General features: G+C 41.1%; 1 protein-coding gene across 1 annotated transcript in view; it reads right to left on the bottom strand.

Moving 5' to 3' along the window:
- ARHGAP20 (Rho GTPase activating protein 20) overlaps positions 1–25,271 on the bottom strand; it is a 58,335-nt gene that overhangs the window by 4,740 nt on the left and 28,324 nt on the right. The window contains 10 exon segments of the mRNA XM_005516245.3: positions 265–454; positions 688–797; positions 1,809–1,970; positions 4,946–5,124; positions 9,372–9,554; positions 11,495–11,561; positions 15,033–15,110; positions 17,806–17,890; positions 18,869–18,910; positions 20,755–20,904. Coding sequence (XP_005516302.2) covers positions 265–454; positions 688–797; positions 1,809–1,970; positions 4,946–5,124; positions 9,372–9,554; positions 11,495–11,561; positions 15,033–15,110; positions 17,806–17,890; positions 18,869–18,910; positions 20,755–20,904 — 1,246 coding nt within the window.

Below are 25,271 nucleotides of genomic sequence, written 5' to 3'. Positions count from 1 at the left end.
CTTTTCCATTCTACTCTGTTCTGTTCCGAGGTCACCACAACCAGAGATCTTGATGAGAGAAGCATGTTGCTGATACACTGGGCATTGCTTTATGACCTCTCTCTTCTTCCAGGAAGATTATGGGATTGGATTGATGAATGTTGCTGGAGCCCTGACAAGTCCTGATCTGAAGAGGTACTGAATGTTCTCATGTTTGTAGCCAACAGCCTGATTGAATGGGATGAAGGCTGGTTTGGTTTTCTGCTACACCAAAGTGTTTCTTACCTTTTTAATATATTCACTTTCTATATCAGGAGTGGAGGAAACAGGAGGCCAGAGCAGGCTAGGTGCAATGCAGACAGCCAGATTAAATGCATTCATCTGGTTCTCTTCAGACCGCATTTCTATCCCATGCAGTACTCCAAAGATGTAACGTAAGAGAACAACATTAGCTCTGGGGAGATGCTCAATTAACCTGAAAACATATAAAAATAGAATTCTTCACATTAGTGACCACTTTGCATAGATAAACACAAGTCATGATAATGGAAATGTAGAAATAGGGTAACATAGTCCACTAATTAAATCAGGAAGGGTGTCAAAGAGATGTTTGTATTAAAAAAATATAATTTTCAGTTGAATATTTGTGGTTCTGCATTCTGGGATGTACATTTATAGGAAAAGAATATAGAGAAAATAAATAACTACCTTTGGATGCTTTTTATCTTCTCTTCATTATTTCCTTGATCCAGCACAGAGACCCACTTATCACACAGCTGGGATGATAAAATACTGCCTGGGATGTTGCGAAGAAAATCCTTATCAAGAGAAAAGAAGAACAAAACATATGAGCAGCTGTTCTGGGGCAAGTGAGGGAGTAGGAATAAGATACACAGATACAAGAGGATGTATCCATGGGACAGCACTCACTGGCAAGTATTGTTACACACAAACACCAAAATCAGAAGAAAATCATCGGAGATAGAGGCACTTTAGATTATGCTTAAAGTGAATATTTTCCAGCCTTTCTCTGAATTTTCCTGTCAAAACAGAGCTATTTGAATGCTTCATGTGATATTGCTGAACTAAAAAATCTGCAGTGAGACCAGTTATTTTGATGTTGCATAATGTCTGTCTTATCACTTAACTTCATCTGTAGCTCCTGTTTCTTCTCCTCAGCTGACAAGCTCAAATACCTCCAGATCATAAGCACTCCAAGGCATCCCTACATTCCTTCCCCTAATCAATGGAGTACTTAAACTAGTCATTGATGGTCTTGCCACTCCTCTTTCCTAACACCTCAGCCGTGGGCATGGAAATTGTTGCAGGAATTTTAGGAAGAAGGCCAAATCCTAGCTTTCCAAAATAGCTAGGGTGATGGAAGCTATGACGGTTTTTTGCATTGGTTTTGACAAACAAGACTGTAACAAAAGATAATGCATGGAAAAAATAATCCAAACATTTATGGCAACACTATAAATTCACTAGAAGCTGCAGTGTAGGGCAGTACTGATGTGTAAGGAGACAAGTCTGCAAACATGCCTTTTAGTATTTCATATGCAGAGGGTAACAGGCCCAGGCTGTAGCAGAGACCTCAGGAAAGCTGTCAGTAAAACAGACTGGCTACTCCTCTTCCTCCTCCTCGTTCAGTGGTAGCCTCCTTTGGAGATCCTCACAAGGTTAATGTGCCAGCCCATTCTTGTTAATTCAATCCACCAATTCCTCCTTGGGCCTGTCCCTGGAGGAAAGCCCTCCCTGGCTGTGCACATCCTGTGCTGCTCTCATCGAATGTAGAGTCAGGGAGGGAGTCAGGAACGTTCCTCACATACCTTAAACAAAGATGCTGTCACAAATATGGATTCACGGGCCAGGTCCACTTCAGTGCCTGAATCAAGCTTCTCTTTTAGCTCTTTGAATGTTTTTGCACTTCCAGAGCGCCTGAAAATACCCTTGGTGGAAGGCCCCTCTTGGTAAAGGAGGGAAAGCATGTCCTAAAAAAATTAAAAAGGCAAAGAGGATTTCTCATAAATATATTTTATTCTCCAGTGACACTAAAATGTAGTTTTGCCATTTTTGCCACAGCTGAAAACCTTTTAGTCCTAAAAAATATCAGAAATCAAACACAAGTCAAGGCTTGCCCTCCAAACCATGCCAAACTGCCCAGCAAAGCTGTGATTTGGGGCTCTCATTTTGGAAAATATCCCCTCAGAAATACCGTGCTGCCACTGCTGAGCGTTAACTTTCTGCATGACCTTCCAGGACCTGTGCAAGTTTCAGCCAAGTCGTTTAAATACATAAATGCTGTGGGGTATGGGAAAAGGAGAGGGGTCTATCTAACTCAAAGCTTTGCATTTGACAGTGGCCTCAGCCAGACACTACTTTGCAGGAAGATATGAAACCCTCACTGCTCATCACTGTAGTTAATATTCTCACCAACCACAGACAGAATTCTGTTTCACTGCTGATATCTAAAAAAAATCAGATTTTTATCTAAACTAGAAAATGCTTTGTTTGCTAATATATATCTGCACTCCTACAGCAGATCAGAGTCAGGTTTTTACCCCCTTTGCTGCCTGTGAGTGGTATCAGACTCTGCAAGCATCTCAGGGCTGTGAGCAGAACCAGCTCTGAGGCAAGGTGCTCCTGCTTGGGAGGTCATTCCAAGGGGGATAAAGCTCACCTTGTGGCTCCCCTGAAGCCAATGAGGCTGCATATGATTAAACAAGTAGGCAGCTTAGTACAGAGAAGGGAAAACAAGCAGATTCCTGCCTAGCTTTTAAAATAACAGGAGGGACTGAGTTTTTCCTGTTAAATAATAGAAGCAAGAAGAAAAGGAACTGCTGAAACTTCTTCTAAGATAATATGTTTAGGATGTTTGCCAGATGCTTAGTTCTCTGCAGTCTCCTGTGGGCCATATCTCAGACATGCAGGTCAACTCTTGCAGGCCTGCTCCAAGCAATGTAGAATTTGTCAGGTTTTTCTCTTTGAAAGGGGAAACACATGCAGACAGTCTCTGGGATTATGTGTATGCATGCAGTGGCCTGAGGACCAAGTTATCCAAAATGATGCCAAGAAAAGGGACACAGGGGTCCTGGGACACAGGTCTATCATCACTAAACTGAGTTAGTGAACAGGAATGGGTAAGGAATGGATTTTGGGGACTATCCTAGTCTGGGCTGTAAGGTAGGTCTTCCTGACACACAGCAGCACAAGTAAGTCTAATGGAAGTTATTACTTTTGCTTTTCTTTAATGTTATTAAACATTTTGTATTATTTAATGTATTCTTTAATGTTTCTTTCTCACTCTTGCAGAAATCCAAGATCAAGAATTCATGTAAGTGCAGATGCTTTGGAGGAGCACCTTCATGGCAGCAGGACTCATGTCAGCATTTTCATTCTCTTTGCAGGAATTTAGAGCTCTCCCCTCAAAACAGGCTGAGTCCCACAGCACAGGATGTTAGCACATGAACAACCTCTTTGAAAACACATTTTGAACAAAGTATTCAGAAGATAAAAATGGGAAGCCCCTATTAAACCAACAAACCCAGATGAAATTACATGAATGAAGCTACGGTGCAAGTTAACTCAGTGTGGCAATGGCTAAAAGAGAACCCTTCAGCTGTGAAAGCAAGCTGGAAGCTCTGAAGCAGTTATCCAGCATGCCTGCAGCATTCATCCCTGATATTTTCTTTCTCTTGCAGATAAATCCCATTCAGTCCCCCAGTATTCTATTCTCTGGAGATGCTTCATGGATTCAGAAGTAAGTTATATTTTGTGGCATAAACACAATGTTTAAAATTCAAAGCACAAAGTCTACCAAGTTGTGATTCTATGCTTAGTAACTCCAGGGATTTTTTCAAATAAAAAATTACTAATATTTATGTTTTGGAGAAATTTTTGAAATGCAGCATTGGCTCATCTCTTAAACAGAGAGAAGGAGGGAGCAGGTGATCATAGTCATACAGAGTCCATCTCTGAAAGGCTTATTTAAATAACCTAAATAATGAAAATGCACACTTCTCCTTCAAAACAAAACACTATTAATAGACCTGAAAAATCCCGGTATGATTCACTATTCAGGCAGTGTTAAAGCAGAATATCAAGCACCAGCTTAGGAGACAAAACATCTCTTCCTGTAAACTGGTGTGACCTCATGATTTCAGTGGGGTACTGGCAATTTCTTCCATCCAGAAGTCAGGCTGTTAAGATGAAGGGCCCAATCCTGCAGGGCTCAATCACACTCCATAAATACTTTATTCGCTGTACTGACAACAGGGCCTTCTAATGACCAAAAATGCCATATCCATGCCTTAATTATGCCTAGGAATGGGCTCTAGGATGACCTTTTTCATGATCCTAGGCTGGTTTTGAGAGGCACCCACAGCACCAGAGCTCCCTCAAGACAAGATGAAAAGATGCTACTGTAGCCTCCACACTCCCACCTATTTTTGCAGTGGTGCTGTCAGACCAAAAATGAGGACTCAAGAGCTGTTGCCTGCCCTGGAATGACTTCAATAAAGGCTCTGGAATTGCCTAGCTATGGGCAAGTGGCATTTTTATACATGTGTGGGCTGCCTATATGGGACAGTAGATGAGACATTTATGGATGTGGGGATTTTACAGAAATCTTGGGAGTGGTTTAAAAAGTATGTGTGAATGTGGCATTTATTTACATGGTGCAAGTGAGGATTAGGAAACCAGCCTTATAGCATGGGCTATAAAGGAGAAATAGCCCAGAGCAGCAGACTGATCATATACATTTCTCAAGCTGTTATTAACAGGGCCTGACCACAGTAGATGTTAAAAAACAAAGTTCTTGCTGGGAACTAAAAATGAGGTTTCCCTATGGAAATCTTTCTGGTTTCTTTGCTTGGGTAATTTCAATGTCCCATTTACAGACATATCCTCATTTACTACACAGAGAAATTCCACCACTCTAAGACCCAATCCTGAGCCTGGGACTCACCAAGAGGGGTTTGGGCAGGTTGTCATCCTCACAGATGGTTGTTAGTAAGAGGCCAAAGAGCTTCCCAGGAGCAGCAGATGTTGAGGAGAGGGGTGCATTGTCCAAGTGAGTGCCTGGGCCACGCCAAAAAGCCCAATTTATGATAGATCTTTTCCTTTTAAATGACTTTTGGCTTAAGTCTGGGGAAAGAGAAAGGTGTTTATTACAAGAAATGCATTTCAATTCTAGTTCCAGTATTTGGGTTTTGGTGGTTGCTATGGTTTCAAAGGAAAAAACGTCATGAACTCAACCAACTCCTTGCATCCAGCTAAGCCTAATCCACAATGTACATACCTCTGTGTGTGTATGTGTGTAGAATGTGTTGCCTTACTCATGCCCTGAAGAGTATCACTAGGATCTGCCCTGCACTGCTGGAGCAACGTCAGCACTCTTCACCAATTGCAGGATAGCAAACCTCAGCCTGCTGACTTCACAGAGCTGTACTCTGCTAAATAACTTGTTTTCCACCTACAGGTGCAAATCCACTGCCCCCACCTCAGCATGCTGTCCAGGACCATCCTAGCTCTCCTGACAGTGTGGGAGACTCCCCACAAGTAACACCAGAGAATCAACTAATGGGCTGAGGCATTTTCAGACCAGGAAAAGCCACTGCCTTTGCTCTCTTGCCCACAGCGCAGGATTATCATCAGTGTCCTCACTCCAAGCATTTGCCAACCATGGCCCAGGGACGGTGCCTGCCCTTTAATCAATGCCTTCCAGATGGCATTTCAGCATGCTGCTGGCACACTGCTGAGCTCTGCTTGTCTTCATTGTAACATTTCATGAGGTATCGACAGAGGTGTACTAACTGAAACTCTTGTTTCTTAAGTGTGGACAGAAGGAAATACTGGTATAGGGACACAAAAAGAGTTTTTTGGTTTTTTTATATGACCTTTCTCAACATCAGCCAGTGTGAAATCTTAACAGCATGGGTTACTGCTAAAGGGAAAAGGAGTGTGGACTGTTTATGACAGTAGTGCTAACCGGGTAAAACTTATTCTGATATATTTTTCCTTTCTGAGGTGTTTTCTAAGCCAATCAGCATTGATTTAGTTGCTTGCCTACCCCATACACATTTTAATCAGCTGGTTACTCCAAACATTTTACTTTCTGCTGTTGTGCAGGCCAGAACCAAGGCTTGCAGAATTAAGGATTGTGGTACAATACCAGATTTTTCTCTCCAATATTTTATTTTCTCCTATACTTTATTAGAATTGGGTTTTTAGCTGAATGAGTGATTTTCAGTATACGTCATTCCATCCCAAATAATGCTCCCTTTGGGAATGGGTGGAAGTCTTTTCATTAGATGCTTACAGGATGAAAAGTTACAGTTTAACTCAAAATGTGAACATATGAATGTGAAAGCCTGAATAAAAATGCTTTTCATAAAAAATAATGAGGATATACATTGTAAGTAGCCCAAAGCTTCAAGAAATGTAAGTCTGGCAGCGTCTAAGGTTTTACTTGACACATCATATTTTGGGAGAACACAATTGACCTGTAACTTTCAAAATGACAATTTTTTTTCCTTCAGATGAGCTGAATATTAACACCTGAATATGGTTTGCTTCACAAACTAAAGTTTGCCAGCATTCTAGTGACACAATGGCAAACACATACTGTTTGGTTTTTTTTCCTGTAAACCCCGTAGATCTCAGTGGAAGCAAAAATTAAGATGCTATTTTGGAGAACAAAGAATAGCAGAAGTGAATAAAAAAAGTCTTAAAATTAGGAACTCCTCTCAGTCTCTTACTGATTGTTCCTCTCTTAACAGCCATGTCTCAAACTGAGAATGTGAACAAGGGGTCTCTGCAACTAACTGCAGCTCTCTCCTGGGACAGGAAGGAAATCTTAGCCAGTGTTCTTCAGCATATCAGGGCAGAAACCAGCAACTGATGTGTGGCAATGAAATGTTCTGTTAAAATTAACATGTTAAAGAACACTAAAATGTTTTTAAAAATTAACATTGAAAAATATGGAAAAAAAACCTTAACATGAAAAACAGGAAAACTCCTTTTCATACCCCCTTTTAAAGGGTGTTGAGAATTCTTAAGCTGAAGAGGAGATGAGAAGGGATGGATGTACACTTTCCTTCCTTGAACCTGTGCAAAGTTATAATACTAGGAGGAAGCCAGACTCCTCTCAGCCAAGACAGATGTCAATTACTGCTCTGCAGATGTACTTCCATACAAAAACCTCATGGCCTTGTTCTGGTGGATTATTCTAAGCCATAAACAGAAAAAAGTAATACCAGTTTTCTGGAAAATTTTGGTCAGAGCTCACAGCAGCCACCTCTTCTGCTCATATTTTATATGAAGGGAATGTCTATTCATAGTTAGTGTCCTAGCCATGGAAATGGCATTTCCTTTCCTTGAAACTAATCAGAAACTTCTAAATAAATCTTCAGCTCTATTTAACATTGTGTTCATGAGCATAATTTAATGGCTATGTTTAACTGGTAGGTGACCATTCCTGTTACAAGCTGAAAGGCTACAGCAGAGGCAACAGAAACACTCAATTTCTTCCACATAGAAAATTCTCCTGTACTTTTAAAACCATCCCGCCAGGACAGTTGATGCAATTACACCACCACATTTGGTGTCCACACAGCAACATACTTGACATGAGGGCCAGCTGTCAGTCATGCCTGCCTGTCAGCACCTGCACTGCTGTCTAACCGTGGTGCACAGTGGTGGAGCTGGGCAGCTGCTCCTTGCTGCCTCCAGAAGGGACAGCATGTCCAGCACAGTGGCATCCTGCTGCAGGGAGATGATGGGAGGGAGGACAGTACAGCATGTGGCAGTGAAGTGTGGGGTTACAGATACTGCTCTCTGTAAATGCACTCTGTATGTGGCAGTGTGCTCAGTGGGTACTCAACACAGATTCTGGCCTGCTGATTTGAAGATCAAAAGCTAGATCATAGCCTTGGCTTGCATGCAGGCAATTTTTGCCATTTTCCAAACCCAAAACACTTAGGAAAAGCACAAGGAACAGTGCTGTATGTGAGATAACCCGCTTTGCATGCAGTTACACCTATACATTCCTTTAACAGGTTTTGTCTGATGAAAGAAGGAAAGGTGAATGGACTAAAAGCCTTCCTCCCATTTAGCACAGTCCCTGTGCATGACCTACAGGCTGCCCCAGGCTTCTGCTGCCCCTAGCCAGGCTCACTCCACTCCTGCAGCTTGCACATCACTGATGATAACACATCTGCATTAGAACTCTACAGGCCTGATTTGCATTTATATTTTCTTTTGCCAGTCAACATCAGCTGCCAAAGCAGGGCCTGTAAACCTAATTACACCCCTTTGCAAGACTGCCTCACTCTTAAAATATGCCATGAAGTAATATATGATACAAATTACTGGGAAGGGGGTGGATGAATGCATGTGGAAAGGAAATTAATTTATATAAAATGTAATCAATTTCCAGAATAATTTGTAATGGACTCTGGTATAGCTTCAGTGTATTTAATTTCTAAAAACATCTCAAATGGATTTTATTCATATTCATATATTGTGGGAGATCTTGGGTATTGGGGAACACCCAAGATAACAGTGTGGATGTTATTTATTCTATGATATGGTTGTTAATGGTAAAGTAGGGCAGAGTTCCTAATTGAGCTGAGTATGGTAGTGTGTTAAGAACAACAAAAACACACCATGGAATGTATCCTTGCCCTAAGTCTAATTCCCCAATCCTGTCACTATCTCCTTATTTGTTTTATCATGAGCAGAGCACAGTCATTATGTTGTTGACAACAAAGTGCAAAACAGAGAGCAGGTGCTCATATTTTCGCAGCATCAAGGCCAAAGGCACAAGAAAATATTACTTTCTTTATTTTACTCAAAGAGCATTGAAATAAAGTTCTATTTGCTGACCTCATCTGGACACCCATGTACCTGCCTAGACTTTGCCACTTGAGGGTCCCAGTGAGGTCCCAGTGAGGTAGGTGTGTAGTCCTAAGTACCTTATTGGGATGAAGGATACTGGCAAATGTTGCATGGGAATTCTGTGCCAAAGTCTTGACTCTTGAACTGCGAAACCACCCTGTCTTGTTACAGAACACAGCAAGGGCAGCAGAGGGAAGCTCAGCTAACACACTCACAAAAATTGCAGGGGAGGGATTCTGTCTTTCTTTTGCTGATTTTAGAACAATCACTTGACAGGCAGCTTGTCAAAATGTAACATACGAAGATGACACATATACAACAGCACACTCAAATCAGTGAGAGCTACACTGCAAAGTCCCCTGAGCAGCTGGAAGATACACCTGCACGCTCCTTTGCGCTTCCCACTGCGCCCCCAGCCCAGCACATTTGCCTTCTGCAGCAGAGCCAGGTGGCCAGGCAGTGGGGAGAGATGCTGGGGTGAGAGGACAACGTACCGTTCAGCTGCTGGCACACGGCCACCTGGCTGGGCTTCAGCACAAACTGGCACTGCAGCTCCTGGGGCAGCTGCTCCGTCAAGAAAGGGCCCTGAAGCTGCCTGGGGCAGGCACAGTGCTTTGATCCGTGGGGCATAGCATCACGAATGTGGCTCATTTTAATTCCAAAGGGATATTCATGTCCTGTTCAAAGAGAAATCGTAATAATCTCTGTTGGATTGATTCAAGACTTGCAAAATTCCATCTGCCCTGGAGAAAAAGCAGATTTTGCTTGCTGGCCCGCAGCACTTTCTCAGTATTCTAAGAATTGTTGCTTTTCTCCATATTTGCACGGGCATAAATCATACACTGGCAGATAGGGAGTTACTGAGTTTGGTATAGTTAAACAGATGTAAAAGTAAAATCAGATCTATTACAGCTGTATCACATAAAAGTCTGTCAGAAAAAAATAAAAGTGACTATTTCTGAATTCAGCGTTTACTCTTTCTACTGCTTTTATTGTGGCACTGAAAGTTTAGGTACTGCTTGCTCATATCATTCTGGAGAGAAATGAGATTTTGGGAGCAGTCAAGCCAAATTTTTGCTGAGCATGCAAAACCAAAAAAATTCCAGTGTGGAAGTGATCTTCCCTCCCTTAACATGTTAAGTCCAACAGCCATTAACTCAGTCAAGTGAGACACAATTATAGTTCCTGTCTGAGGCTGAAACAGGAAGGAAATGTTAATCACAGGGCTGATGCAAATGAGCTATGCTTGGCTTTAACCAGCATCTTTGGGGACTACACAGAGGCAATTCATTTCTGGAGGAGCTTTGAGAAATGCCACCGGAAAGATGCTTTTCACACTTGTCTAAAGACCTGGTGGATTAAATATATTGAATATGGATGCAGTGCTAAGATGCTTTAGTTAGCTTGCAGTTAGACTTGAACACTAAGAGAACAGAAGAGATGTTAGTTGAGATTACAGGTAGTATGAAGCTATGGCACAGTCAAACTCTGCTTCTGATGCGCACATATGATAAAAGTTTGCCTAGATAAGGCAAACCTTTGCGTAAGTATCAAGAACAGCATCACTTTCATGTCAGACTCTACTTTTCCAAAGACTGCAACTTGAATTTGCAGTGACAGTCAGTCAGTTAGGAAGACCTTTCCCATTTCTGAATTCTGTCATTCTATGTTTAAAGCCATGGATGTGATTTGATATGAAGAAGATACAATAATGGTCAGAAACCCAAAGTCTGGTATGTTTAAAAGGCAAAACAGTATGCACTCTCTATAAGGTGCACAAGTTAGACATTTTATAAATATTAGTGTTGTCTGACTCCAGAGAAGCATTTGTAGCTAAGGCTGTTTTGAGAAGGAATGTTAAAATTTACTGGGATTAGATTTGCAGGAGGAAAAAACCCAGAAAATCCACAAGTTTTCCTTGTTCTAATCATCTGCAAACTCATACTGCACAAGTAATGCTGGGCTTCTACAGGGAAATATTCTTACTAATGGAAAGGGATTTGTTCTTAGTGAATCATGGGCCAAAATCAAATCACTCCATCCAATCACTTGTGAGATTTGTGTTGATTCCTGGTCCTGAAATGTTTTGAAAAGCATTTTAGAAAGTTAACAAGCACTAGTTTGCTCCTACTCAGAGGGGAGCTGTCAGCCAGCATGAGAAATAGAGGATTGAAAAGGACTCCTTAAATGAGTGAACTTGAGTTGTGGAAGGAAAGATCATTTCTCAAAACTGCTGAGTTTTGCTGAGGAGGGGAGTAAACAATGCTATGGAGGTGTAGGAAGAAATATGGGAGAGCTGGACAACCTCCAGAAGAGGAGGTGACTGGAGAGGCCAACTCTGCAGAAACACTGGGGCTCATGCAACAAAACTGGGGTAGAAATAAATGAACTTCCTCAACCTCTTAGTGACACAAGCAGACAACTGCTCTTCAAAACAAAGGATCAGCATTTCACTAACTCCCAAGATAGGCAAATTTGCGTGATAGGGAAGTAAGAGAAAAAACAGGAATAACAAAATAAAAGAGGAAACTGAATTTCAGTCTTCTCTCTAATTCTTGCTGCCTACAGCAGTAGTGACCGAGTGAATATTAAAAACAAAACAATTTCAACAACTTACCAATAAGAGGGTAAGGAGAATGTTCTCTTCCTGAAATCACCCATAGCTTGTAGTCTTTTTCAGAGCCCTTTAAAACCAAAATTAAGAATCAGTTTGTCAGCCATTAAGGACAGGCTCTCACATAAAAATTTCTCACAATATAAGGATAATCTGCACCTTGCCAGCAGGGTCTAAGGAATCCCCTTTACTTTTGCAGTGCCCAAGCCTGCCACCAGCAATATTCCTGCAGTGTGTCTGTCATGTGCAATGTGATTTATGTGATCTGGGCTCAGCTCTGAGCAATGAGAGGTGCTGGAGCCCATAATTTCTGAAGAAAACGGGGAGATTTGCCCCCGCTTCCTTCCCTCAGACTAAAGCTCCTCCTGGCATCAGAGGGATGAATGTCAGAGCCCACTTCACTACCCTGCTCCACTCTCTCCCCAGGTTTTCTATATCTCTAAGCAGGAGGAGCTCAGGCTGGTGAGCCAACAGCATCCTGTGACTCACACTGGAGCACAGGGCAGGAGCACCTCCACCTGAGACCTGAGCCCACACTAATGATGCCAAGACAAGGATGGCAGCCCCAGGCTCCTGGCACTCAATGCTACCCCAAAATTTTGTTGTAGGGCTGCTGTCAGCCTTTCTGTGCAGCCCTTATGTGGAAGGTCCTGGGACTGCTGGAAGGTGTTGCAAGACTACTGAGCCCTCTTTAAAATGTACAGCAGAGAGGATAAATTTACATCAAAAGAGACAATTTTCAAAAGACTGGGGAATGTGATAATTTTTGGGAAAAGGTGTGAAAACCTCTGATTTAAATCAAATCAAATTAAAGCAAATTCTAAATATTGCCTTTAGCATAAATGTACAAAAGAAAAGAGAAAGTGGATAAATACACTGCATTAAAAGTGATCTACTTTGCCTTAAATCCCTTTCTGGTGACACTACTAAATCAGGATTGTTAAAATCTAGATGTTTTCTAGCCATAAAAACTGATAAATACCTCATGATAGCATTTATTTAGATCTGAAGTTAATTCCTACCTCCTTTTAAACAGACTTGCCTACTATCCTGTATTTTCTGGACCTTCACCCAGTGTTCCTGGCTTTTGAGACTCTTTCTACTTTCTGCATGCACCTGATGTAATGCTGATACACCCAATAAAGCCTTTGCAGTTTGCTCTCTGACTGCCAGAGCTTTCTGGCCCATATTAGCACTGCTGTTAAGTCAGCTAGCAGGGGGCAGAAGGAAAATAAATAGGCTTTGGAGACATCTCTGATGCCTCAGGGCAAGCAGCCAGGAGCAAATAAATACAGCTGAAGAGCACAAGAAAGGGTATTTACTTTTCCTTTTACATACATATATGAAAGGGTTCATTGCTGTGAAGGGGAAGCAGGGGGAAGGAAGAGTCAGTAAGCACGGTTCCAAGAGGCCGGCTGTTCATCTTTGACTGCAAATGCTGTCCTTTATGGCTTTATGAGGCCATTTGTCAGGATAAATGTGACTGTCCCAGAAAAGTCAGCAAGTGTACTTACAAAGCTGGGAAACCCAAGGCCCTTCCTTCTGCCCCACTTGGTAATTTGGAACAGATGATCAATGCCATTTTGCACGAGCTAGCTGTCATTTTATCAGAGAAACCACAGAGGAAAAAACCCTGATGTGTTAAACCAGAGTGAACTCAGCCAAAGTAATAGCCCCATTAATCACACAATATGTGAAATGTAGTTTTTATAATTGCCATTGAAAAGTCATGGAGCTCCTTTCAAGTGTTTCTCTGTGGACAGAAATAAAAAACCTTAATACAGTGTGTAAGGCCGAGCTTCCTTACAGCCAGAACAATCCTACCAGGGGGCTGGGTGTTTGATTGATATGCAGGCTACAGCTTAATTTATTTAGCTTGTTTGATTTTATTGCTAATCTTATGCCTCTAATGAAAAAAAGGCTTTCTGCTATAAAGAAGAAGTGAAAAAATGTAGTAAATTACTTGAGCAAATAATTCTGCAGGCAAGATTTTACATCTTTCAGATGGCTTTCATTCTTTTTCCACTTGAAATAAAAATGTAAAGAGGAGGAAAAGGTTGATTATGATAACTACAAAAGAACACAGTGCTGAAACCAAACCAGCTCCTCCTCCTGCCAATCTCAAACAAAGTGTTCTCATTAAATACTACCATTTTTCTGGTTTTTTTCTGTACACAGAGTGAGGAGGTGCAAATGACACCCATAAGATGGGTAAAAATGAAGCACATCACAATGAAGACTTGCAGCTGTAATAGCATTTAGTCTCCTGATTTTTGGTGCAGAGCAGGGGAGACAATCTGCAATTAAAATCCTAATTTTAATCCACCTTTTATCCTTTTCACCTTGCAATCCCTCTATCGACTCCAGAGATTCCTTAATTAAATGGACTACTGGATTCTGAGCCAGGGCCCAAGCCCTGGTGTAAATGAGATGTCTGAGCCATAACAAGATGGGTAGACACAAATTGCTGTGCCTGGGAAATGCCAAGCTTGCAGAACAGACTCCTGCATTAAAAGCCTGTATAAATTAGGGATAATGGATGCTGGAGAAGGCAAAATCTGAGGTTACTCCAACTTCTGCTGTGAGTCTCCAGAAGCCCCAGGGAAGCATAACAGTGGCATTTTGCTCATCATATTTGACTCTTCACACTCAGGGCTGTGGTAAGGAAAGACTTGTCAGACTCCATGCAATGACATCGTCATGAGTAAAACATTTTAAAAAATCCTGTAACCCAAAGAGCAAGCTGATAGACCAGTTAAAAAGCTGTCATCCAGGAGCTTCTACATGATCACTGGTATTGGTTGGAGCCACACTGTCAAACACAGTGAGAGAGCCAGAACTCTTGTCCCTGGCATTGATCCTCTACTACACCTGAGGCACCACCTAGTCTGGTTTAGGGTAAAGGAAGCCAGTTGAGGCAGTACTTGATCTAGCAGGGATCACTGCATCTATCTGGTACACTACCCTGCATTATCATAAGTTCTGTAAAAGCCTTTTTCCAGAACAGTTTCACTGTTTAAATGGAGTGCATTCAGATTCCATGCAATCACTTAGTTACATTCGTATCTCACATAACTCCAAAGGGTCCATGGATATCTAGAGTACCTGACTGGGACACTTGAGAGCAGTGCGATGTGGGCACAGCTGATCGTGCATGCTTGCACACTTTGAAACCAGCTAACAGGCAGACCAGCAGGTTTCTTGTTCATATTAAATGCAAAAGGAGCTCTATCAAACTCTCACTTCTTGTGTCAAGATATCTCCTCTTAGGCATCAGCAAAAGAGATTTAAAAGCAACTTGAAATATGACTGATCCCTTACAGGGATGAGAGGCCTGCTTGAAACTTTTAAGGCACTTGATAATCTCTGGAGGTCTATATGTTAACAAGGCACTTCTGCTGCATTTCAACAACTCTGAACTACCATGTTAAAGGATGTAATTAATGTTCATATCCTAAAACTTGGAAAAAGTGCAAGGGAAAATCTGATTGTTAAAAGTAACTACAAAGAAAGACTCATTAAAACTGGTGCAAGGACTTACATTAATTCCCAGCTGCTGCAGGGCCATCAGAATTACATCATTTGCTGTATCAACATTGGTTACACTTAGGGTTTTTGACTGTGAACAGAAAAAAGGAGAAGGGGAAAGTGGCATTAAAAGCTTGGATTTGCAAAGAGTATCTGAAGTGCAGCAGCACTGCATAATTCATTGTTAGAAAAAATGAGAAGATCCTGTTAAAATTTTACTTGATAAATAAATTATAATACATAAAGGACCAGCTGTCTGAGACCTAGGTTTGGCTCCTTTGCTTTGTCACATACTTTCTGTATTTGCTTCCTGCTTCCCCAACAGCTCAATCAGAAGAGAGAGTACTACAATTACCAGGGACATGACTTCCACATTAAAATATGCAAGAAGTCAGAACCACTAACTGCACTTTTAGACACTGCATAAGGGAAACATAATGGTTTTATTAATTTAAAAGCATGGAAGTTTCCTTTGAAAAATGAAACATTTCAGAGACTTTTTTCAGTAAGATATCAATTGTTAATTTCTGCCCTTTTCAACTGAAGATCTCCACGGTAAGAAAGTATTGTACACAGGCTGTTCATCCCCATAACCTTTCCCACATTCTAGATAGATTTCTCAAAGCTAGATTTGGCTTAGTACCAGAAGCACTTCCTCTTGGTAATGTTCCATCCAGTTAAAACACGACCTTTCCAGCATCCTCCAGAATCTGCTGATAGGCAGTTTGGAAAAGCACGGAGCAGCAGAGACCCCACTGCCTAACCAGCACAAAGAGCCAAGCTTTGTGTCAGCCAAAGTGCCAGGCACAGGCAGTCTTTCCAGAGTGAGATTTCAGCACCTGCTGCCTGGCACCAGTGCTGCTCCTGTACTGCTGGGCAGTGCTCTGTACCTCAGCTCCGTGGGTTGCTCCAACGCTTGCAGCACCACACCCACACTGGTCTCGCTTCCCAGCCAGCTCCCACACACCAAGCACAGGTCACTGAGCCTCTGTTACAGGCTGGCTTGGCTCTGCCACCAGGACTACACAGCTTGTGGATTGCAGCTGGTTCATGGCCAGACTAAAGCCTTGGCAGAACAAAGACAAGCCCACTGCAACAAACTACCCAGGCCCACCTGATGGCCCAAAGAAGGGAAGGCAGCAGAGCTGGGATGTAGGTGTTTACTGCCAGTCTCAAGACAGTTTACAATACCCTGACACCTTGTGTAGCACATCAGTTTTATGCTGGCCATAAGATGTTCAGGTGAAACAAACCCCTGACATTTTGCATTTAAAAAAGATCTGAGCTGTACCTTTGTGTAAGACCCTGACAGTAACAAACTGCCATGGCAATGAAAGGAAAGTAATGAGAATACTGTGTATCTTGCTTCAGGACAGATCTAACGCTCATACCATAAAAAATTTAACATTTGCCTGAAGCAATGACATCTGGCTCTCAGGAGTAGGTCAGCACATTTGCATAAATTTTGCTCTTGGCTAGAATACAGTTTGTGCCTTGTGTTCAGCCTACCCTACTGTCCAAAAATGAAATAATTCTTGGGCATCTCCAGCTGCTGTAGCACAGGAACCACAGCACCATAAGAACTACGTGCATCACAAAATTTCCATCTGTTCTGTTCCTCCTCTGTTTTATTACTGATAATATCTAGACTGCAGTGTGTGGTTCCTAGGACTGCCAGTATCAAGAGACCATATATGGCACAAGAACTAATTATAGCTAAGGAGAGAAGACAGTGCAGAAAGCCCCAACAAACCCTGGTACAAGACTGCAACACCTGAGTGCATGTATGATTTATAGACTTTTACACCTGAGCAGACCTTGATCTACAGTCCTGCATTTGAACTGTCACATTACTAGTATTGCTTATTAACATTTGCTTTAGCAACATGGCAATTCTATCATTGTTTACCTTAATAATGATTTTCTGGGAGATAAAAAAAGAAAAAAGGCAGACTCCTTTATGCTTACATTTATGAAAATATAGAATTCTAAGTGGAGAGTCATTGTTGGGCAAAGACTTACAGTGAAATCTAACTTCTGCGAAAATTTCTTATGCCCTTGCCCATGCTCCTTAGGAATCTAAGTTTGAAATACAGATGTCACAAGCACAGTAAGAAAGAAAAGACAAAAAGCAGGGGAAGAATTGACTGATTATCACTGAATGCTAGGGTATCTCTATGGAACTGGCTATATCCAAGAAAGTAGCTTAAATTGATTAAAAATTATATAGTCAAAAAGGTACAAATCATGCTGTGGATGACTTTCCTTTACCATCTACTCTTTGTCTATAAATTCACTGACATCAATTACTTGATGATTAACATGCTTAAGGCAATTTCAGGGTGTTCTTATACACTGCTTTACTGACTAAAGATCATTATAAACAATAAAACAACCACAACTTTGCAGAATTTAATGACGGCAGCTGTGGGATTAGATAAGTTTTACAAGCAAAAAAATAAAGGAACATTGTACTGACATTTCTGGAGATGCTTATGCATAAATTCTGCAGGAGGTGTTTCTTGGGACTTCACACTGTACATTCTTTAGTTCATGTGCCAGAACCAAGTATTTCTAACCAAGCACACTGCCTTTAAAACGGAAATCATGTATTAAAGACAAAGAACAAACATTTCAGGGCTGTCTAGGCCAAGATTTTCAAGGGGCTGAATCCTTAATGGAGATTGTAAACCAAAGGAAACCTCTCAATAGCCAAAGGATTGGCAGGTGAACAGCACTCATAGGTGATGTGGATTTAGAACCCCGTTTAGCTCAAGAACACTTACGTATGCACATGTTCCCACGTCCTTTGCAATTATTGTCAGAGGAATGCTTTTAGGATTGTCTTTTTCCTTCTCTTCTCTTATTCGACTGACAAAACAAGTACAAAACAAGTAAATTTTTAATACTGCACACATAAATAGCAAGACATAGATTTATACAGCCATCCAGCAGTAACTTGGTAAGAAGGAGATTGTTTGCAGATGTACTGCAAACAAACTGCAGTACAAACATCTCTGAGGACAAGAAAGCATCCAGCAGTATCTGTAAGAGATGCTGAGTGTGGCCCCCAATAATGCCCTCTTGTACTGAAGCTCATGGCAGAAATCAAGTAGGCAGCACAGAAAGGGAATAGGAAAAAATCAAGCTAAAACTACCCACTATCGTGATGCCTCAGTCTGCACTACAGACTCCTACTGGAGTCAGTTACATCAGTACAGACTAGTTCAAAGGACTGAACAGGAGAACAGTGAACTGGAAATCATCCCAGCAAGGATGATTTAAACAACCCAGGTACTCTGAAGAATCAGGTAACGACACAAGCCTCAACCAGAAGAACTGGGTGACCAGAAAACAGAACCATCACTAGAAGTTTTCTGTCCAAACACTGAATGAAATAAGACAGCTCCATTTATGCAAACCCTCCCACCTTACCCTCCAGCTTTGGGCATGTTTTTTCAGAGCAAAGTACAGCCAGCCTTGAGCAGCAGACAGGTTAGAGCAGAGGTTTCTGAGGTGGGCTTGCTTGAATGCCACCTCCATGGAAAGAGCTCCAGGCTCAACTTGAGCCACAGTGGCAGAGGCTCCTGCTGCTGTGTTGGGAAGGATCAATGTGTGATAGGAATTGCTCCAGTTCTCTGCTGAGAACAGAGAAGCAATTCCCTCCTTGCACAGGGATTGCTGCATGAAAACAAACAACTTCTGAGGGAGAAGATATAAGATTTTTTTTCTTAATATCACTTTGCAAGAGCTTATCTATCATAAAGGCATAGGCACCACAGCTTGGGGGAATCACTGGTCTAGACCAAGACTCTTTCCAGTGTCTTTAATGACCATATAATAAAGTACCTTTGCAAAAAAGACAGCCATGTTTCCTTTTGTTCTGCAGACCTAAAAGAATTAATGAAAAAACAGGACAAATCAGACATCATTCTAACACAAACATAGCCTTTCTATAAACCACAATGGAATGGACTGTTTCTTGTTTGCAATTACATAAATACCTACAAAAACTAAAAGGTTTATCCAGATTTGAATGAAAAGTCTGCTTCTCTGCAAAGTCAGCTGAAAAGCCTGTCAGGGAGATCAAAAACCCCAGTTACCAGTTTTTGCCACAGAAGGTAAAGCTTCACCAGTGATCTCAGTAGGAAATGTGTTGAGTTCTTAAAGAAATGTCCAACTAGAAAAGGAGGGTACTTTAAAAAAAAGAGTTTAATTCAAAAGTTTAAAAGCATTTCCTCAGGTACACAGATTTCTTTCCACTTTCACTATTCTAATTATCTTCTTATTTATTACTTGTTTTATCAGCACATCACAAAGCATATATAAGCCCATTTTACTTAGTAGGGTTTAACTTTAGACATTTTGATGCTTATCTCATTTATCTTTATCTCATGTATATACTTGGAAGGATACAAAGCTGTCCAGTAAAACATAGCTAATAATATGGCAGTTCAAGGAATCTAACCTAATTTTGCTTCAACTTTTTTGATTTAAATCCTGTCCCAGATGTAACTGCTATTCCCACTGCTGCTTTTGCAAATCAAGTTTTTCAAATTTGCGCATTTAGGGAACTACAAACCTATTCAGTGTGAGGGAAATGCATTTTTTAAATGCTACAAATATGATTCTGATTTGGTTGTTTCAGTTCTGCTGGACAGACATCTGTGCACTCATGCGTGGCACTTTAGATTTTTCTGTGTACCTCCAGACATCAAATAATTTCATTTCTATAAAATCTCTGTCTCTTTTTGACTGAAGCTATTGCTTTTCTATTCAACTACTTTCAGTTATCTATAAAGGATCACATACTGTCTTTAGATCAAAGCTCCTGTTTATTGGCAAGATTTCAATTGAAAATCAACAGAAAATTTAATCTCGGTCTCAGGACTATTAAGTGTAAAAAACATAAACAGCACAACCAGCTCAAGAGAGTGCAGTTTGTAGACAACATTGTCCTTAGGTATGGACAATGGGACACAGAAATTAAGCCAGATACTTCAGCTTTTGCTCTGTGTTGATAAAGAAGAAAATGCCTTTTCCAAGACTCAGGCAAATTAATGTGGCTAAGCAGCTGGGATTTCAGGGGGATGGTGCCCTCCCTCATCCAAAGTGACGAAAGAGCCCTCCTGCTGAGACTAAAATTATCCTAATCACTGAAATTACCTCTACAGCCCTTATGTGTCTTACAGTCAATGCTGCAAAGACAGAGCAAATTTTTTTTCTCTCTATTAAAATTCAGAGATTTGGCTTTAAGAGGAATTTTGACATTTTCTCTGGCACAATTAAATCGAAAAGAGAAATAGGACAAAATCAGTATTTCTCTGTGTGCCTCCTGCTACTTCCAATACATGGCCTTCTGTTTAAAACTGTCTTACCAGAATGTCTTTGATCCTTTCATTAGCTTGGCTGTTTAATATTTGTAATTCATCTCATTAATTAGCCAAGGTGTTTGTCAAGTTACACAAAAACCAGGTAATTTCTGCTAAGCAAGTTTGCAGCACAAAAGTGCTTTGCCAAATCACATACTTTCTCAATTTTTAAAATGATAAGCGAGATGGAAAATGAGGTATGGAGGGAAACTTGCTCTGAGCAGTAGAAGGAACTGGTTTAAGAATCAGCAAGTCCCTGCTCCCCACATTCACTGGTGCTGAAATGAATCTGTGATAGTCTCATTACCTGTCAGCCTGGAAACATTTACATAACTTGTTAAATAAAATACATCCAATTCTTACCTGAAATTTGCCACACAGTTTGTGGTGGGCCAGCCCAAAACAAAGGACCGGTCTGGGTCTGTGCTGCCTTCACAGACTTCTTCTGTACAAAATGCTGTCCACATCTCACAGAGACGCGCTTGGCACTTCAGTTTGAAATGAGAGTGTGACCTGCAGGTGGAAATTCACAGGTGTGTCACACACATGGAAACACAGAAGGCAGATTTAACAAATAGAGGGTCTTTTTCCTTCAGGCACATGTCAGGCTTGCACTGGAGCTGACAGAAGAAGCACTTCTGCCTCAGTTAATGTTTTATTGGTTGCATGTAAAAACATACCACTTTTTCATTTAAATGGGATCAACAAATCTCTTCTTTGTGGAATAAGCAGATTGCTTCTGGCATCCCTGGACATGCCCCTTCTCAGGAGAAATCTGTCCATGTCTAGAGTTGCCCTCCAAATCTTGCTATGAGGAAAAGATTGCCACTTGTATTTGACTCGACCTTCAGTGACTTTAATGCCATTGAGGAGGTCACAATACAGTTCTATTGCTTAGCCCCAAGTTCAAAAAATTATGATGAGTTTAAGTAGTGAGAACAAGGCCAGGACAAATGAAGCAAACCAGAAGAAAGAACAAGCAGAAAATTGCCATTTGTGTTCACTACACCACAGGTCACCACAAAACCCTCACAAATTTTCTACATGGTAACTTTAGGACCACACCACTTGAATGAGCCAAGACCTTGCACATTCTCAAAATATTTACTCATTGACAAGGAAGACACATAATTTTCCCAATTTTTAAAAATTCAGCCCTTCCTATGTTTTATGCTACTAAACAATTGAGTAAAGGTCAAATTTACAGAATTTCACAGGTTAACTTCAACTCTTTTCTTCCCATAGATTTCTCTTTGTAAGCGTCCTTCCTTTGTAGGATTGGTGAGCGCTAGTGCTACGTGAGAAACAAGTAAAAACCCCCAAAGTCAATCCAGTTCTGTAGCACTGCTACAGCCACTCTCTTCAAGCCTTGCAGAGTTACCTGAGCTATGGTTCTCCTGGGCCAGCAGGGAAAGGCTGGAGCATCCACTCCCTGAAACCAAGAGCACATCAGCTCACCACTGTGCTGCAAATGTGGATGGGGACAGCGCTGGGCACCATGGTGATTAGTGCTCTATAAATAAATACTCCAGGTAAGCAGTTTCTTAGGGCTTTGGTGCACATGGACTGCCTTCTCTGAGATTAGCCTCGTTTACAAGGTATTTGATTTGGGACAGACTGAACTAAGACAGTCTGAAACACGAAAGCACTTGAACCTTGTGGCTTTAAAGAGGGCATAGATGAACTTGGCTGGTCTGAATTTTCCAGCTGACATTGTACTAACAGGTGTGGTGGGATAGTGCAGCACATTCAGAGGAAGGCCAAGAAAGAACCATCATTACATATCGAGCCTAAGATTATGGTGTCTCCTGATCAGCTGAACATTTCACCTCTCTTTATGACATTTTGCTACCCAAGCAAAGAGAAACTTAAAGTACAGGAGCATATTTCAACATTCTTGTTAGCAAATCAGTTTATGATGCAACAAGTAAGATCTGTCAAGAATAAAAAAAAATAACTGTATTCTGACCATGGAATGAATTGAGAAAATGTAGAATTACAAAAAAATAATACTGTGAATTCTAATGTAGATATTAATAAGTGGATGTCTGGTCTGACTCCACCAGATAAATCTGCTGAACCTCCCTTCCTCCTCAACTTCTTTTTGCCATTACCCAGTACATTGAACACTCAACATGCAGTCTGATTTTTTTTAATATTTACAGTCCATAAAGCCAGATCCCTACAGTGCCAGTAGCAGGTGTCAGCAGGGCGTTGGCAGAAACACAAGGACGTTCTCCAATCATGCTTGATGTATATTCTTACCCTGTTTGCCATGCCTAGTCGCAGCTTTCAGCTATTATCACTATTCAAGTGGCCTGGTTTCCAGAGGTGCTGAAACAGTAGCCTCCATTAACATCTAAAGAGCCTGAAGTATAGTTCTATCCCTATCTGCCATGTCCTTTATGCAATCCATGACTTCTCAGCATTTGTGAGACATGGGTCTTCTATTTAAATGCCAAAGCATTACCATTGGACATGAATATATTGCTGACTTAGGAAGCAGCATGGTAAAACATTTAAAAAATGGGTACAGTAACAATTTAATGAGTATTGTTTATTTTTTTAAGGAAGTCCCCTAGCAGATGTTACTGTCAATATCTGGCAGATCCCAAATCGACTGAAATCAACAGAAAAATCATGAAGACCAATGCTGTAGATATTGACACACCCCAAGCTGTGTACTCTGCAAAGCACACACAGTTCCTTTTGCTTACAATTGGATACCTTGCAGCCAATAACAGATGGAAGATTACTTTCTCTCTAGATTTGCTAATCTCCTAAACTGAATGATCCAACAAAAGCATTTATGGATCTACTGAGAGACTGCTACTGTAATTCCATGTATGAACTCAGCCATTAATTCCTATGTCCAGTCACTTCAGGAAAATACCCTTCAAAGGCATGTGTATGTACACAGGTGCACATTACAAAGGAGAAAAAGGAAACCATTTCTCTGTATCTCCCACACAAAAACTTACATGAGACACTTTCATCATTGAATTGACGGATCCTTGAAATATTTACTCTGCCAAGTAAAAGCATACACTGTCTGTAAGAAATCTAATCAATATATAAAAAAGAGTATAACATTTTATATACTTAACTTTGGTTTAGTTAGAAAAATTCTTTCAGTAAATTCATTTGTGACTTAACCCTCACATAAAGGTGGTGACAGACAGGGCAGCAGAGGAACACAGCATGTGAGTATCATTCTTATTTTTTATAAACTGGTGTAACGCATCATTGTAAACAGTAGGAGTTTGTATTTCAGAAATTATTAGAAAATAGCAAAAAAATGAACCCACAGGCCCCTTGCCCAAAGTCATACATGGACCAGTTCTAGAGAGGACTTACTTACCCCTCAAAAATTCCAATGGGAGCAATGCCAATTTGTTGCCTTTAAGCAGGAGCTCAGCACTGTACAAGCAGTTTACTCAGCAAGCTCAAAGGACACAAGACACTTGTTCTCTTTAGAAAAAAACTGTACCTATTTGCTGGTCATACAAAGCTGATTGTCTGAGCTCCATTTGTACAGTGACTGGTCACCTGCAGCTGAGCTCACACCCGCACGGGGTCCAGCTGGACCGAAGATACCCTAGAGGTTCATATGCTCCAAGCTGAAAAACTACTTAAGACAGAATTATTCACAAGGAATAATTCTGATGTGAAGTCAGATTCAACTGTATCAATTCTGTCCTAGTCTTACTGCTTTGACTCTGCACCAGCTATTAAAAAGTCAATAGCAATCAACAGTCACGGCCACATAGCAATATACACACTCGGGTTTTCTTTCTAGGAATCAGCATTGGCATTTTAATGTGTGTCAGATTTAAAAATGCTGATTTTTAAGTAGTATTCATTAGTGACAGCTCTGATGCTTTAATTGCTGACAGGGCAGCTGTAGAGAGAACATCCCAATTAGTTCTTCAAAATACATGAAATCACTCAAAATACTATTTTTACCATTTCTAGAAAAGACTTGCTCACCCCCCCCCCCTTTTTTCACATGCTAAAGCACAAATTGTCCTCTTCCACCTTTTTTAAACATTTTATCTCTTCACCATGTTAAATCACATGCTGTAGGAGCTGCTATTACTCCCTAGGGACCAGATTTTTGTGCAGTTACACCAACTAGTGCTTTCCTATGCAAATAGTCCCACTGGGATACAGCCAAACCTGCAGCAATGTGCAGCTCAGCCTGGGGCTGTAACACATCTTGTGCTCAGCAGGCTGACCAGGTGGAGATGGCTTTATCCCTCCTGACTGTACTCTCCCACAATTTAGAAGCTAAGCCAGTGGACAGAGACAGAGACCCCCAAGAGCATGACCCCCCTCACCTACTATCAATGCTCTTTCAGCACAGGTGAGTTTTCCACAATAAGGAGCTGGTTTTGCCTCAGTGACTGTAAGAGGAACCCAGAAATCTATGTAAGTTGGAGGTATTTCACTTTACAGCTGAATTAGGTGAGGTGAATTCCACCCTGAACCAGCAACAAACAAAAATGAATACAATAACAGCGCTGTTACTGCTGGTGCTGGTAGAATACCAAGATTTCCCCTAAATATCCTTACGCTCTCCACCCACCCATAGTGGAACATGTTTGTGTAAAATATCCTCTGTGTTGTCACACCACATCAAGTGAAGGAGTTCAGCTGGGAGGGGGTTATGTTGACTATGTATGATTCAAACAGACACAGCTCAGATTTCTACATAAAACACAGATTTCTTCTGGCTTTTCCCAGAAGCCCCTGAAACAATTGCTTAAGCAAAACAACACATTGCAAAAGCCCAGGATTCACTTTAAGATTGCCCACCCTGTGAAACCAAAACACAGTGCCTAACAGAGAGTGAAGCTACATCAGGATTTTTTATTATT

Source organism: Pseudopodoces humilis, chromosome 2 (assembly GCF_049639895.1).
Source record: "Pseudopodoces humilis isolate 2021_Gansu_Grassland_sample_001 chromosome 2, ASM4963989v1, whole genome shotgun sequence".
Taxonomy (NCBI): domain Eukaryota; kingdom Metazoa; phylum Chordata; class Aves; order Passeriformes; family Paridae; genus Pseudopodoces; species Pseudopodoces humilis.
Note: the sequence above shows the minus strand (reverse complement) of the source record. Positions and strands in the feature narration are given on the sequence as shown.